Source organism: Alosa sapidissima, chromosome 13 (genome assembly GCF_018492685.1).
Source record: "Alosa sapidissima isolate fAloSap1 chromosome 13, fAloSap1.pri, whole genome shotgun sequence".
Classification (NCBI taxonomy): domain Eukaryota; kingdom Metazoa; phylum Chordata; class Actinopteri; order Clupeiformes; family Clupeidae; genus Alosa; species Alosa sapidissima.
Window position 1 is genome coordinate 32,391,519 of NC_055969.1, and position 15,304 is coordinate 32,406,822.

Below are 15,304 nucleotides of genomic sequence, written 5' to 3' on the forward strand. Positions count from 1 at the left end.
GGGAGGCAAAGGAGATTAAGTTGCATTCATGTCTCTGTTAATTGGGAGGCAAAGGAGATTAAGTTGCATTCATGTCTCTGTTAATTGGGAGGCAAGCCTTTTCAAACCCATTTAAAGACAGACTAGGAGGACAAAAAATCTACCCAATTCACAATCACACACACACACACGCACGCACGCACGCACGCAAACGCACGCACACACACAGCCTCCCTGAGTTTGAGTTTAATGTTGAGAGTGTTTTTCTTCTCTCACCTTGAGTATGGTGCTGATGAGGACCCAGTTCCAGTCCAGGTTCTGTTTGTGGATGAGGATGTGGCTGTCCCTCAGGTTAGCCATCAGCGCCTCCTCAGTGTCCTGCAACCACAGAGCCACTTTGCACTTTATACAGTTGAGAACATTATACCAGAAATGAAATTGTGAGAAACCATTACTGGGAATGCTAGTCTTACACAGATGCAATTTGTGAGAAATCAACAAAGATCAATTATTCCACTAAGATGCACTTAAAGGGGGGGGGGGGGGGGGGGGGGGGGGCAATTGCCAGGCAGTCACTCTCTGCTCTCCACAAATAGGAAACGACGTCATCTTTATTTTGTTTATTTTGTATTTTGTTTAACAGCTACTTGCAGAAACAGTGCAGGTCAGACCTTGAATTTCCCCTTGGGGATTGTGTGTGTGTGTGTGTGTGTGTGTGTGTGTGTGTGTGTGTGTGTGTGTATGTATGTCATACATACATACATACATACATACTGTATGTGTGTATGTATGTATGTATGTATGTATGTATGTATGTATGTATGTATGTATGTATGTATGTATCTATCTATCTATCTATCTATCTATCTATCTATCTATCTATCTAGATAAGCCCCATTATACTGTATCTCTGAGTGTCATGGCGGTACGCGTTCCCACAGAGCCACATATTTGGGAGCTAGAGCAATACACATACATAATCAGACAAACATCTACTAAAAGATACTAAATCTGATTCAAATAAATAACAAAAAAAAAGGTGATACACATTGAAACCAATCTGCTAAAAAGCCATTCAACGAGCAACATCCACACTTAAATTCAAAATTCTCAAATATTTATCTTCCATTATTTGTGGTGTGTGTGTGTGTGTGTGTGTGTGTGTTTGTGGTGCAGTGCGGAGTATGGTACTTTGATGCTGAAGATGTCTCTCTGGGGCCGGAGCTGCTGCTCTCTGCAGTAGTGCGGCGCCACGGACTTGCGGATGATGTGGTCCAGATACAGGCTGTTGGGCTTCGGGCCGCGCTTCTTCTTCTCATGGAAGCGCTTCAGGTAGTTCACGGCAGCACTTGCACGTCTGAAACACACACACACACACACACACACACACACACACACACACACACACGCATAAACACACACACACACGCATAAACACACACAAACGCACAGAAAGACACTTGAATAAAAAATGATGGCTACCCCAAATACATTCAAAACCTGCTACTTAGCAACTTGATTCAACACTAAGATTTTAGGTTCAACACTGAAGCAATGCTAACAAACAAAGCAGTGCTAACAGTAAAATGAATACCACCACTAGACTGACAAAGGGGAGAGACTCACAGTCGCTTCTCCTGGGAGATGTCGAAGGAGGCAGCCATGTTTATGAGGGCTGGTAGACAGTGCAAGTGGTGGCTATGGCAGTGTGGGAGAATAGTGTTGGCCTGAGAGAGAAGAACAAACAGAATGAAGTTAAATGAACATATAAACTGCTTATAATATGTATTTAGGGGCAGCCGTGGCCTACTGGTTAGGGCTTCAGGCTTGTAACCGTAGGGTTGCCGGTTCGATCCCCGACCCAGTAGGAAAAATGTGGGCGGGGGAAGGGGTTGAGCACTGCTCTCCCATGCCCACATCCACGGCTGAAGTGCCCTTGAGCAATGCACCTAACCCCTCACTGCTCCCCGAGCGCCGCTGTAGCAGGCAGCTCACTGCTCTGGGTTAGTGTGTGCTTCACCTCACTGTGTGTTCACGGTGTGCTGTGTGTGTTTCACTAATTCACGGATGGGATAAATGCAGAGACACTCACAGGATCACAGGAAGAGTATGTATGTATGTATGTATGTATGTATGTATGTATTTTGAGGGCAGCCGTGGCCTACTGGTTAGCGCTGCTGACTTGTAACCGGAGGGTTGCCGGTTCGAACCCTGACCAGTAGGCACGGCTGAAGTGCCCTTGAGCAAGGCACCTAACCCCTCACTGCTCCCCGAGCGCCGCTGTTGTTGCAGGCAGCTCACTGCGCCGGGATTAGTGTGTGCTTCACCTCACTGTGTGTTCACTGTGTGCTGAGTGTGTTTCACTAATTCACGGATTGGGATAAAATGCAGAGACCAAATTTCCCTCACGGGATCAAAAGAGTATATATACGTATACTTATGTATGTATATATATATATATATATATGTATGTTAACATGTCTGTGTGAAAGAAAGTTGAGAAAGTTACCATGTGCAAAAGTTCTCCCAAGAGAATGGTAGCTCGTACTGAGATGCTGTCATCACTGCTAGTGATCACTTCGATCAGACCCTGCGGACATTAGAGAGTGGTGGACATGAGATGATTTGCACTAGAAAAACACAGATACAGCTAGCCACTGAACATCATAACATCATAATTTATTGACAAAAAATACTAACACCTTTAAATGTTGCGATAACCTTACCTCCAGGAGTCCGCTTCTAATGAAGGCAGATAGTACCAAAGCAAGGTAGTTGTCCATCAAGTCTGGTCTGAAAAGAGAAAGAGGAGAAACATAATCAAAGAGCTGAGAAGTTCTGGTTCTATATCTAGATCATTTAGAATGTTGGAACTAAAAAACAACCTACACACAACACCTTAAAAAAGCAAAAACAAAAATGTCAGCATTTTTACATCGTATTTAGCCATCATAGCTTAAATATGACGTGGGACACAGTGAGGCTAGTTTCGTGGCCATACTGCAGGGGCTCACCTTGACCGCGCTCGATGAGGGAGAATCATTTTGGCCTCTGAGGCCACAAAGCCATCAGAGAGTCTCCAGCTGTCCTGGAACCTGCTGGGATCTGAGAGGTGGAACAAGAACAAGAACACACACACACACACACACACACACACACACACACACACACACACACACACACACACACACACACACACACACACAAACGTTTTTCATAAGGGGCTGTGAAAAAAGGTCTTATTAAAATGGAGCAATGCCAGGTGCCAAGGTGAATCTCATCACTCCAGCTAGTGTGTGTGTGTGTGTGTGTGTGTGTGTGTGTGTCTGTACTGGAGTACACATAACTCACCCACACTGAGCAGTGCCTCGATAAAGTCCTGTGTGACGACGGGAACAGGGAGTCTGAAGATGTCGTACATGACCTCCAGCAACCCTCTCTGCCAAGGCAAACACACAGCCAGGGCAAGTCAGCTCAGCTCACACACACATATTCAAAACCTCAACAATAACCTTGTGTAAAGGAGAACACACACACACAAACACACACACTTTTTAAAAAAGATCAGATTAGTTTGTTATTCTATTCCCACTCTGCCTCCAGTGTTTGCTCTACAGTGAGTCATACAGAACTGGCTTCATTTCTAATGTAACAGGGCCTTCCAGTCATCCACAAGATTGTTTCAGACTTGCTTCCATTTTCACTTTGACTGGGAGTGGACTCATTCTTTTTACCACTATCAGGTCAGAATCTACTTCAGTCCCACCGAGATGCCTGGTTCACACGTGCTTTTTATCTGTGAAGGGTGTCAAAAGGTGGCCAGCACTGTTTGGTGGCCAGTAGTGTTTTGTTCCTAGCAGGGGCGCACCAATAGACTTCATGAACTTGTGTCGTCACTGGTCACGTCTAGTGACCACTCTCTTTGTGGGAGTAGTGTGTCTCATATTTCTGTTGGTCAAACCATAAGAAATGGAGAGAGAATGGAGGAAGGGAAGGAGAGAGAGAAGGGAGGAAGGGAAGGAGAGAGAGAAGGGAGGAAGGGAAGGAGGGAGAGAAGGGAGGAAGGGAAGGAGAGAGAGAAGGGAGGAAGGGAAGGAGGGAGAGAAGGGAGGAAGGGAAGGAGAGAGAGACGTTTGATAGTGTACCGTCACAAGGCCATAAGGCATGAGAGTTCATAGCAAGGCTCAGCCTACCAGATTCTTTGAAAAGACCAACAGTCGCTTCAATAGTTAGTTTAGTTAGGCACTTTACTGTACCCGTAGGGATACTTCCCTCGCTTATAGCCAGAGTCTTTCAGTCATCTTTAGAGCCGATCAGAGATTCACTTTGATTTTGTAGCATCAGATGCCATTAATGCAATATTCCTTCCCACCCACAATTAATTAAGATTTCACCACAACAGCAAACAGATATACTGTACCATACATGGGTGGGTATGGTACAGTATATCTGAAATGGGTCAAAAAAAAAAAAAAAAACTTACTTACACCTAAACTTAAAACTATATATACTATATATATATAGTACATTCTAATGTCCAGAAAAAAGACAAAAGTACTATACTGTTCTGTACTGTACTATATATATATATATATATATACTATATATACTACCATATACTATACTACCAATAACTAATCTTTGACTAATAACTAATAACAAATAACTCATTTGTTTGAAATACAATAATATTTAGTTTGAAGATAGTTCTAGTTTTTGTTATTTGCATTCTCTTTTATGTATTACACGGCTCTTTATAATGCTGTAGAATGCTCTATTCACTTGAATGGGGCTTCCCAACGTTCGGAGGTCATATAATTTTGTATAACAGACCTTTGCTACCGTTGCAAACGATTTGTTTCTAAGCAAAAGCAACGACGAAACGGTAACAAACTAGATGTACCGCAGAGTGGTACAAAATATGACCGCCGCCCAGTCCAGCACATTTTTTCCACAAAAATAAATCACGCTGAAAGGCCTATATGATTCTAACGGTCTCACTAAATTGCATTATCTACACTCAATTCTCACTGGTATCTGCTAGACAACAAGTACCAAAACATGATTAGTTCATAGATTTCACATGTAAAATTCATTTTATACAACCCCACCCCCATCTTGCCTGTTCATAATTCTGAGAAATTCTTGAATTGTGTGCATGTGTGCGTGTACACGTTTATGTTTATGTGTGTGGGTGTGTGTGCGTGCGTGCTTGTGTGTTTGCCTGCGTACAGTATGTGTGTTTGTGCATGTGCATGCATGCGTACATATGTCTACTGTGTGAGTATGTGTCATACGTATGATTACTGTGAATGTATGTGTGTGCGTGTGTATCTGTTTATGCACATGTGTGCACATGGAATGGGTTAACATTACCCCTGGAGGCAAACATACGGAAAAAATTGGTCATCCTAGGCCCTACGGTTCTCAAGATATTCACAGAAAACTGTAGGCCTTTTCACACAGAGATCCCGCTAAATTTGCTGGAAGAGGAGACGTCTTTTTGCCGTCTTTTTGTGTCTGAAAGCGAGGTGAAAATTTGCCGGCCTGCTGATCTGTTCACATGATGCGGCATTTTGGGGAGCCAGAAGGCAGGATCAGCTATAGTAAATTAAATTGTGATGTGCAACAGGGGGTGTGTAGAGTGATAATCGTAGGCCTTATTATGCGTGTGTGGGGCTTCAGATACAGCAGGTGTGTGATTTCAAAAACCATGGCGGGAGAACCGACTGCACTTTGGTTAGCTTGCATTTGCTTTGCTGTTGCTGTTAGAATGTTAGATTCTTCAGACAATAAAAAGTAATTTGGAAGGGAAATTGAAGAGAAGAGTTGCCCTTGCGTTTGCTGTGATTTCCCTTTGAAAATCAGAGGTTCACAGGCTACTGTGGCCTTGGTCAGTGGCGCCACCAGCCGTAATCCTGTACGCACTGTGCGTACAATTTATTCATGAAATCATTCAATATTACAACAATAAAAAATAGCTTGTGTATTGTCTTAATTGAAACATGCTTCGCGCACAAATGATAGCCTAGGGCAAAGAGAATGGACATTTCAACATAAGGATACATTAGAAGATGATGATTGGTGTAAACTTTGTCACACGACGTGATAAGCAGTTCTGGCGCTTAAAAACGCAACGTTCCATTCAGTCATAAATCATTTAAGCGTAGGCCTAGTGCTCGTCATGAAAAGAAAACAGCAGCTTAATATTTTTTCAGGTGTTTAACAGTAGGCCTAGGTGCACTGTTAGCAGTTATGCCGAAGGCAGTGAGATTATTAGGCATTGCATCCTGTCACTCTCTTTGGAACATCGCAGTTCGGGTTGATAAGATTCAGTTAATGCGAGTATGGATCGTCTCAAAGTTTGGGACAACCAAACAGCAGTGTAGGCAAAGCAAATCCTAATTGTTAGGTTACCATAGCTGTCTTTTCTCTAGGCCTCTAGTGTCGGCCCTACCCTCCTTTCGGGGGGTCCAGTACAGCGGAGGGGCTACAGATCAAAACGAAAACCGATGGTTCCATGCTATCCATGTGGGGTTACATGCCCACCAAGTTTCGTGTACCCCGGTCTTTCAGTGTCCCGGGAATCCTTGTTGGTGTACAGTCACTAAATGTACACATAAATTATTTTATTGTAAGGCCCCCCATGAACGAAAGTTCACAAAACTTGGCATGCATTTGGAGGGTGTCATAATGATCCTACACTTTCAATTTCGTGCAGTTTTGACCATGTCAGCCAGAGATATTGTGGTGAAAACACCTAATTTTTTGCTTTTTAATTTTTAACTAGGTGGCGCTATACATGAAATAAGTGGTAATGGGATGGGTTGACATGCCCCCTTAAGACCAACATACAAAAAAAAAAAGGTGGACCTCCTAGGCCCTACGGTTCTCGAGATATTCACAGAAAACTGTCTCCGGCCACCTACAGGCCAGTTGGTGTATAGTAACATAAATTAATTTATTGTGTGGCCCCCCATGAACGGAATTCGACAAAACTTGGCGTGCATACAGAGGGTGTCATAATGATCCTACACTTCCAATTTCATGCAGTTTTGACTATGTTAGGTCACAGATACCTGTGATTACAACATCTCATTTTTACTTTTTTGTGTTTAACTAGGTGGCGCTATACATGAAATGAGTGGTTATGGAATGGGTTGACATGGCCCCTTGAGATCAACATACAAAAAAAAAATGGTCCTTCTAAACCTTACGGTTCTCGAGATATTCACAGAAAACTGTGTCTGCCCTACCCTCCTTTCGGGGGGTGCAGTCCAGCGGGGGGGCTACAGATCAAAACGAAAAACGATGGTTCCATGCTATCCATATGGGGTTTACATGCCCACCAAGTTTCGTCTACCCCGGTCTTTCAGTGTCCCGGGAATCCTTGACGGAAATTTGGACATGCGAAAAAAAAACAAAAAATCTGACTAAACCTATATGACCGCCGCTTCGCTGCGCGGCCGTCATAATAAATGTAAAGAGACATATCATGTGGCGTTTATTTTTTAGTTTTGGCAAGTAGCCGTATAATAAGCGGGATAATGTATAGAACGCCGGTCATTAAAAAAAAGGAAAATAAGTCTCTTCAGTGCGAAGCAAGACCCCTCCGCTCTCACGACGGGGTCCGGTTCACCCTGCCAGGATTATTTTCCCAATAATGACCGGCGTTCTATACATTATCCCTTACTTTATACATTTTATTTTCTTCAAACTAAGGTGAAATAATAGAGTAGATCATCAAGTTTAACTTTATATGTTATTTATGTATAAATGTCTTGTGAATTTAATTCGGACCTAGAAAAAGGCTCGTTCCCACTCTCAAGTCAAATGTAATGAATGGTACAATATAGTGACCAAAGATTTCAGAGCAGCCGTGTAGCGTTCAAGAATCTGACTTTTTTAGAGCGATTCCATGACCCGTGAGAACCCTGTATATATATTTGTCTGGGCTGCACAAGAATGAACATCAAGTTTAGACATGTCGTGTAGCCAGGGCCAGGCCTCATGCCATTCTCACCTGCAGGTGAAGGTGCCAGGACAATATCAGTGCAACTGCCGCTGCCACCACCACCACCACCACCACCATCGGCACCAGTGAGCAGTACCGTTCGCAAACATCCTGCCCCCGAGAGAAAGCCTGCTCAAGCAAACAACAGCAAGCCACCACAGGCGGTTTCACTTCTGCTACAGAGACATGTCAGCGCCAGCAGGCACCGCTGGTAAGCGGCGAGACGACCTGCTCGGAGATGCTGGGGCCGACACTGCAGGCCCGTCCACTCGGCGACCACTGGCATGCCACCCCCACACCCTGGCACGCCATCCCCAACAAACCCTGGTCCACTCGGCGACCACGCCCTGTCGGAGAGCTTCCTGCCCCACACCCTGGCACGCCACCCCCAACAAACCCCGGTCCACTCACCCTCACTTCCATATTTGGTATACAGAGCAGGCCAATCAGGGACTGGATTCCAGAGTTGCCTGATTTACAGAGGTTAATGATGCCTACAGTTGGAGAGAGGGAGACACACACACACACACACACACACACACACACACACACACACACACACACAGGGAGACAGTGCAGAGTTAGTCAGGGTCGTCACAGACATACAGTTTCAGACAAAGCAGCGTGTGGTTTGTCAGGGTGGCTGAGGACACCCATAGTGGCAGAGGCGGCTGTCTTAGACAAACAGGAACACTGTCAATCAGCTCGCTATGAGGTCAGCAGCACCCTGAACGAACGCATACACGCACACACACACACACATGCACACACGCGCACACACACACAGGCGCACACACACAGGCGCACACACACAGGCGCACACACCCATGCACGCACACACACACACACACACACACACACACACACACACACACACACACACACACACAGAGCATAACATTTCATATGATGTTACATTGGGTGAAATAAGGCTTACAAAGCAAAGTAAGGCAAGAGAACATCTCAGCAGCAGACCTCTAATGCCCTCAGGGTTAGCGAGAGGACAGGCTACATTAGGACAGCCAGGACAACCACCACAGGTACAAATAAGACAGATATCGAGGACACACACTGAGGACACTTCACATGGGGACAGTAACAACATCCACAAAGGAACACACAACACGAGGTGACTGAGCAGATTAAGAGGACAACACGGCAGTAATAACGAGACACACAACATGGTCCTCGCAAGCACATGCCCGAAAGCACAGTGAAAGTGAGAGCAGGACACGGTCACACAGGGACGTGTACTCAAAACAACTCCCTTCCCCCATGTCAACAATAACAGCACAAGGATCTAAATCAGTCATTGCACTTCACTTTAAAGACTTCACTTTCAACTTCACTTTAAAGAGGGCTTCTCCAAACACATTAGGCATGGGCCTGATGCTGTTATTACCGGATATTAATGATTTATTTTCCAATAATGGTATCAATAAATAATGGGAGGAGATAGAGATACACAGACACTGCAAATGAATAGAAAGTAAACAAAAAGTGTGGAAAGAGCTGATGGTCTAATGTTCATCTCAAATGGAAACACATGAAATGTGTGAAGCTCACCTGACCAGGAGCGAAAGGAGGCCACAATGGACATCTTACTCGCCAGAAAACGAGCCTCTCTGTCCTCTCTGCAGGGGGAGAATTATTAAAAAAAAATGTCACCAAATCGGCCATTTTAAATTAGATGAACTTTATTGTCCCAGACGGGAAATTTGTATTGGGCCTACAGTGCTACACACAGCTGCTTAACATAAAACACACACCAATTCAACGCAACATAACACATAAGAGACAGACAGTAAGCAGGAGTAAGATAAAGTAAAGACACAGGAATCAGTATGTAAAACATTTAACTCATCACGGCCGCTTAACAGAGCGGAGCTGGGCCTTCTAAACAGCAGAGGATCTCTGACTGCTCCCCTAACCAAGAGTCTATTCATAGAATTAATTTCATAGAAACTAATCATAATCCACTATGGAATTTACTAAATCCGAACGAATAGCATGAAAACCAAGAAGTAGACAAGCACACACACACACATGCGCGCGCACACACACACACACACACACACACACACACACTTACTTGAGCTGTCCCTCCGATGTGTCAGGGTTGTGTCTGTAGTGGAAGTCTGTGTAAGGTGCGAGGATTTGCTGTAGAAACACAGAGGACCGAACAGTTACAAATGGTTAGTTTCACATCTAAACATCCAAAGTTTTTTATTTAAAAGGTCCATTTTATCCTTTAGAACATTAGGTCAAAAATAGTCTCTCATTAACAAATTATCAACACATGCATCTTTTTTCGCTACATGTTAATGAGAGTCATTTATATATTTCTTTATCTCTACAAAGTGCTGCAGAAAGCTCCTCTGACTTTGAATGGGCCTTTCCAACATTCGGTAGTCCAATATCTCTTATATTTGATTGCTGCGACAAATTAATGAACGTGGTCAATGGCAACGAGTTTTGTGCTTCTGATTGGCGTCTTTCATATCATTACGCAAGTAGTCTGTTCTGCTATCTAAATGGAACTTTGCTGAAAGTGAGCAAGTAATACATTACTAATCAACACCTGAAACTGTAAAATACCATTTCTTTCTCAGCGAAAGCCACAAAAGTGTAACATAATAATTTAGAAAAAACATTGCGGTAATTTTTCCTTCCTCGTTTTGGCAAGTAACCATATACTAAGCGGGATAATGTAATGTCCGTCTGTCAATATCGGAAAATAAGTTTCTTCTGGACAAAGCATGACCCCTCTGCTTTCCATTGAGAATCTGTTCGTCTTATTGGGACAATACCTTATCCCTTGTTCTCAATGTATTGTCTTTTAGTCTGTGTGCACGATTACAGTAACAGTCCTTCCTGCTCTGCTCTTATAGACCTTAATAAGACGTTGTCTAAAAATGTAAAGCACAGTGTGTGGGTGCAGCCTATCTGTCTGTGAGAGTGAAACTGCAGGCCTTTTATGAATACTATGAATGGAATGTGCTTTACGGAGGCAACCGAAGAGATTGACTTTGGCTCACTGATTGCGTTAGTTGTGCGCTATTCCCCGCTCCCCCCGCTCCAGACCCGAGGCAAGGTGCTGCCCCCTCCTCCTTCCCCGCCTAACCTCTGTGCGTGAGACCTTCTAAGCAACAAGCACACACTCCCCACCCAGTAGGCTAACATGTGATTTACTTGACATGCAAATTAGCGATAGAAAATGGTTGGTGCAAATGAAAGCTAACAAATGCTCCGATTTTTCCCTTCTTTGAGTGCTCGTATTGCACATATCAGGAATTTACTACTATATTACTGTATTACTATACATAGCCTACTGCACTCTTAAAATTAATTTGAACCTTTATGTTACTCCTGTCCAAGTAGCCTACATGTTATGCAGTAGTTTGATAGTTTATCTAGGTTACTTCCATTGAATAGATAAACATGGCCGCAAGAGTTAGCCTACAATAACAAATAACTATGCTGCCTTCATAAGCATTCCATCAAGCAATTTAATGTCATCAAGGCCTTACTCAATACCAGGTGAATAAACATTTATCTACTTTCACATTTATTGCTATTTATTTTACAAAACACAAAGCTGATATGGTTGTAAACATGAAATACCATCAGTCATTGATGATGATTCCGTGATAGTTTCAGTTAGCTCCCGTAGAGCACATGAAATTAAAGGCTACCTATATAATGAACAACATCACAGGATTAGAGGATCCACTATAATCTGGCGACAAACAGGAGCGTCTGATGAATAATACCATTTCCTTTCTCATCAATAAGAGACCCTGCATGCCATGAAAAATAATGCTGCATTGCAGGTGTAACGTTAGATGAACTGCTGAAATTGGTATGGGCAGGAAATAGTTATATTTTGATACAATACAATCATTTTACCCATGCCACAAGTCATTAAGAGTGAAAGGGGCAAAGTCCGAGTCAAGTCAAGTCAATAGCATTGTAAGTCATTTCTAATTTTTTCAAGTCCAGTCTAAATTCATCAAAATCGTCGAGTCCAAGTCATGTGACAATTAACACAGCCACTTTCAATTTCAAAACATCAAGACTGAAAGGGCATTGGGTGAGGCAGGGCAGAAGGGTCGGTTGACCCTGTACCATGGTCTGGGCTCCTACCTCCAGCTCGACGTCAGGCCGCACGTACTGGCGCGTGTTGGGGTGGTTGAGCAGGTGCAGGATGGTGGTGATGAGCGCCTCGTTGATGCGGCTCAGCTGGCAGTCGATCACGCTCTTCAGGATGGTGCTCAGGCCCCCACGACGGGCCACCACCTCTGGGTTTTTCAGTGCTGACGGATTAGAGCGCGTGCATGCACACGCACACGCACACGCACACACACACACACACAAACACAGAGTTCACACTCCGTTAATATACGTCTATGTGTATGGAGCCCCAGAGGGGACATGGTGAGACTTTTTTTTTTGTTTGCTTGAGGTGGGAAAACATTTTTGCATTCCCTCACAATATACTTTTGTGATCCCTCACAATGTATTATGTAAAATAAAATAAAAAAAGACCTATATTCCCACCATAGAAAAGTGACCCTTTCAGGACTCCATACTGGGTACACGTGCATGGTTGTTGGTGCCTGTCTAGTTTCTTTGCATATATTTGCGCATATCTGTGCATGAGTGGGTGTGGGTGTGTAGTTGTACAAGTGTGATTACCCAGCTCGCAGATGATGGCTATACAGGCTCGCACCATGCGATCTCTTTCCTGCAGTCCATCGTTGCCCACGGCGATGAGGGAGTTAGTGACTGAGCTCGGGAAGACTAGAGCGTTCACAGTGATCATCTACACAGAGAAGGGAGGGAAAGAGAGAGAGAGAGAGAGAGGGAGAGAGAGAGGGAGAGAGAGAGAGAGAGAGAGAAACATACCTGATGAGATCTTGTTAAAGCTTCAATATGCTTGCCGGGTAAATGAGATGGATCGTAGCCTTTTACATAAAACTGAAACATGAATTCTCTGCTAGTGCAAATCACTAAGATCTATAAATGAAATGAAAAAGTAACTGATGAAGAATATATTGTTTGGAAAATCTCAGCTTCATATGTCTTAAACTTTTCTACAGCAAAACATTTTCTCTCGCATACATGACACAGCAGAGAGTGTCAAAATTTTTCCATTACAAGGCGTTACTCTCCCGCCATCATTTCCATAATACCTTGGAATTACAGACATTATGTTATGACGCAGGGGAAAAGCTTTGCTCTTTTGCATTTTAACTGAATGCAGGCAGAAGGCCGCTCAGATCAAAGAGTGCATTGTTTAAAAAACACCCACCCAGCAACCCCACCATCCACCCACACACACACACGCACACACACACACTATACACGCGTACACACACACAGGAAATCCATGTGTCTTGCAGAAAAATACGAAAACAAACACTCCTTTATTGACGGCAGCATTATCAAAACAGAGAGGCCAATTGCAATTGTTTCCTGAGAATTCCATGGCACAATGGGGGATATTTATCAATCCCCTGTAATCATTTAAATAACCCAAATTCAACTTTCACAGGCTGTGGAAGTTACAGGGGAAATTCTATGTTTATCCTACAATATTCTCAATTGTTAGATTAATAGGAATAAGCAAATAAAATATGAATACATCCATTTACAAGCTTCCTGACCTCATTTTTTCTCTAAACAGTCTCTACAAGACTGAAGATCAACTGCTGGTTTGGGTGTGTTCTAGCAAGATGTGAACAGACTGAGTGTGTGTGTGAGTGTGTGTGTGTGTGTGTGTGTGTGTGTGTGTGTCTCTCACACACACCTCTAACCGGATGGCCATACGTGTGTGTGCCTTTAGATGTGTGGATATATGTGTGTGTTAATGGCAGACTCACCTTGCGCACCAGGCGCAGAGCCTGTGTTCGCTCCACCTCGTTGCTCTGCTGGATGTCTATGCATCTGCACAAAGGATAATACGGTTACAGGTCAAAGATCAAAAGTAGGGCTGCACAATTAATTCATCTTTAATCAAATTTTGAATTGCTGCAATTAATTGTGCAGCTCGCAACTCTATCCAAATGGATAATCTGGTCACACCTACAATTTTTACATCCTCCTTCATCCAACATCCAAACAGTGAAGCTCACCTAACATAGCCTCTCATGCACTAGGGCATTTCTCACCAATCAGAAATGGTCCAACATAAACTAACTTCGGAATATTGAACTGAAGCTTAATTTTCAAAAAATTATCATACAATCGCAAAATGTGTCAGACAAATCGGAATTAGATAGTTACCCTAAATCGTGCAGCCTCATCAAAAGGTCAATATGGTTAAGGGACATGTGATGGCGGATGCTATACATGGTTACTAGTGTTGCGGGGGCCGGATATGACCCGCAGGCAATACCCCATTGGAGGGGACAAAGCCTATCCATATAATAAAATTAAACAGTTGTTTCTAATTATCCAGATGATAGTCTAAATCAGCTTCTATTTCATAAAACACCTGGTGTAAGCGAACGGATAATATTTAGATCCTAACCACGATTATCTGGCAACGTCCCTGCTTCTCAGCTCACTCTTAGATAAAAAAAAAGAGTGAGTTATTTCCACAGATGTTGCCACACTCCACAGACGTTTACACTAGCCTGTAGGCTGATTAAGTTTAGTTTAATTAGTCTATAGCATGGCCTAATCATCCCGGTCTTCTTATTAATTTGTGATTGCGTTTTATGAGTGTTTTCTCTACATTAAAAATCTAAAAAGAGAGAGGATGAAGGGTTGGTAAGGCTTCTTTGTTCTTAAGTCCAGATGTTTCCCATTGTAATTGGCAGTTTAACATAGACTTTTAGACAAGGCTACTGTACATTGACTGCGTTTAATTATTTATTAGCCTATATGAATGTCTTGTGAAGTAAAGTAACATTATCATGGCTACATGATATTGATGCAACCACGTTACTTATCATTAAAATTAGGAATTTTCATGTTGGGTCGGGTCGGGTTCGGGTCGATGTTAAACACATATATTGTCAGGTCGGAAGGGGGCGGATTGGATCTCCAAAATGGGTCGGGCGGGCGCGGGTTATAAAAAAAAACGCATCACTCATGGTTACGCTTGGGCCCCGCTGCACACTTCATCACTGAAGAAATGTTTCCCATATTAAACATTATGAGGAAGGTTATCAATTTGTCACTTTGACCTTTGTGTTGGTAGTGCCATGCTAGGTGTTCTGTATCTGTACAAAAACAAGTACGCCTTTTTAGTGAAATCAACACAAAGCCATACATATTATTGACAAAACAAATAGCTCTTCT

General features: G+C 43.2%; 1 protein-coding gene across 3 annotated transcripts in view; it reads right to left on the reverse strand.

Annotated features, from left to right (window-relative positions):
* Positions 1–15,304, reverse strand: part of rictorb (RPTOR independent companion of MTOR, complex 2b) — a 49,542-nt gene that overhangs the window by 23,376 nt on the left and 10,862 nt on the right. For all 3 annotated transcript variants that reach the window (XM_042058711.1, XM_042058712.1, XM_042058710.1), the window contains exons 6-18: positions 13,879–13,942; positions 12,692–12,818; positions 12,140–12,309; positions 10,086–10,153; positions 9,560–9,627; positions 8,405–8,487; positions 3,331–3,418; positions 2,994–3,084; positions 2,706–2,772; positions 2,489–2,569; positions 1,606–1,706; positions 1,171–1,336; positions 256–357 (exon numbers count right to left, since the gene is read on the reverse strand). In XM_042058711.1, the coding sequence (XP_041914645.1) occupies positions 256–357; positions 1,171–1,336; positions 1,606–1,706; positions 2,489–2,569; positions 2,706–2,772; positions 2,994–3,084; positions 3,331–3,418; positions 8,405–8,487; positions 9,560–9,627; positions 10,086–10,153; positions 12,140–12,309; positions 12,692–12,818; positions 13,879–13,942 (1,276 nt within the window). The remainder of the gene's footprint in view (positions 1–255; positions 358–1,170; positions 1,337–1,605; positions 1,707–2,488; positions 2,570–2,705; positions 2,773–2,993; positions 3,085–3,330; positions 3,419–8,404; positions 8,488–9,559; positions 9,628–10,085; positions 10,154–12,139; positions 12,310–12,691; positions 12,819–13,878; positions 13,943–15,304) is intronic.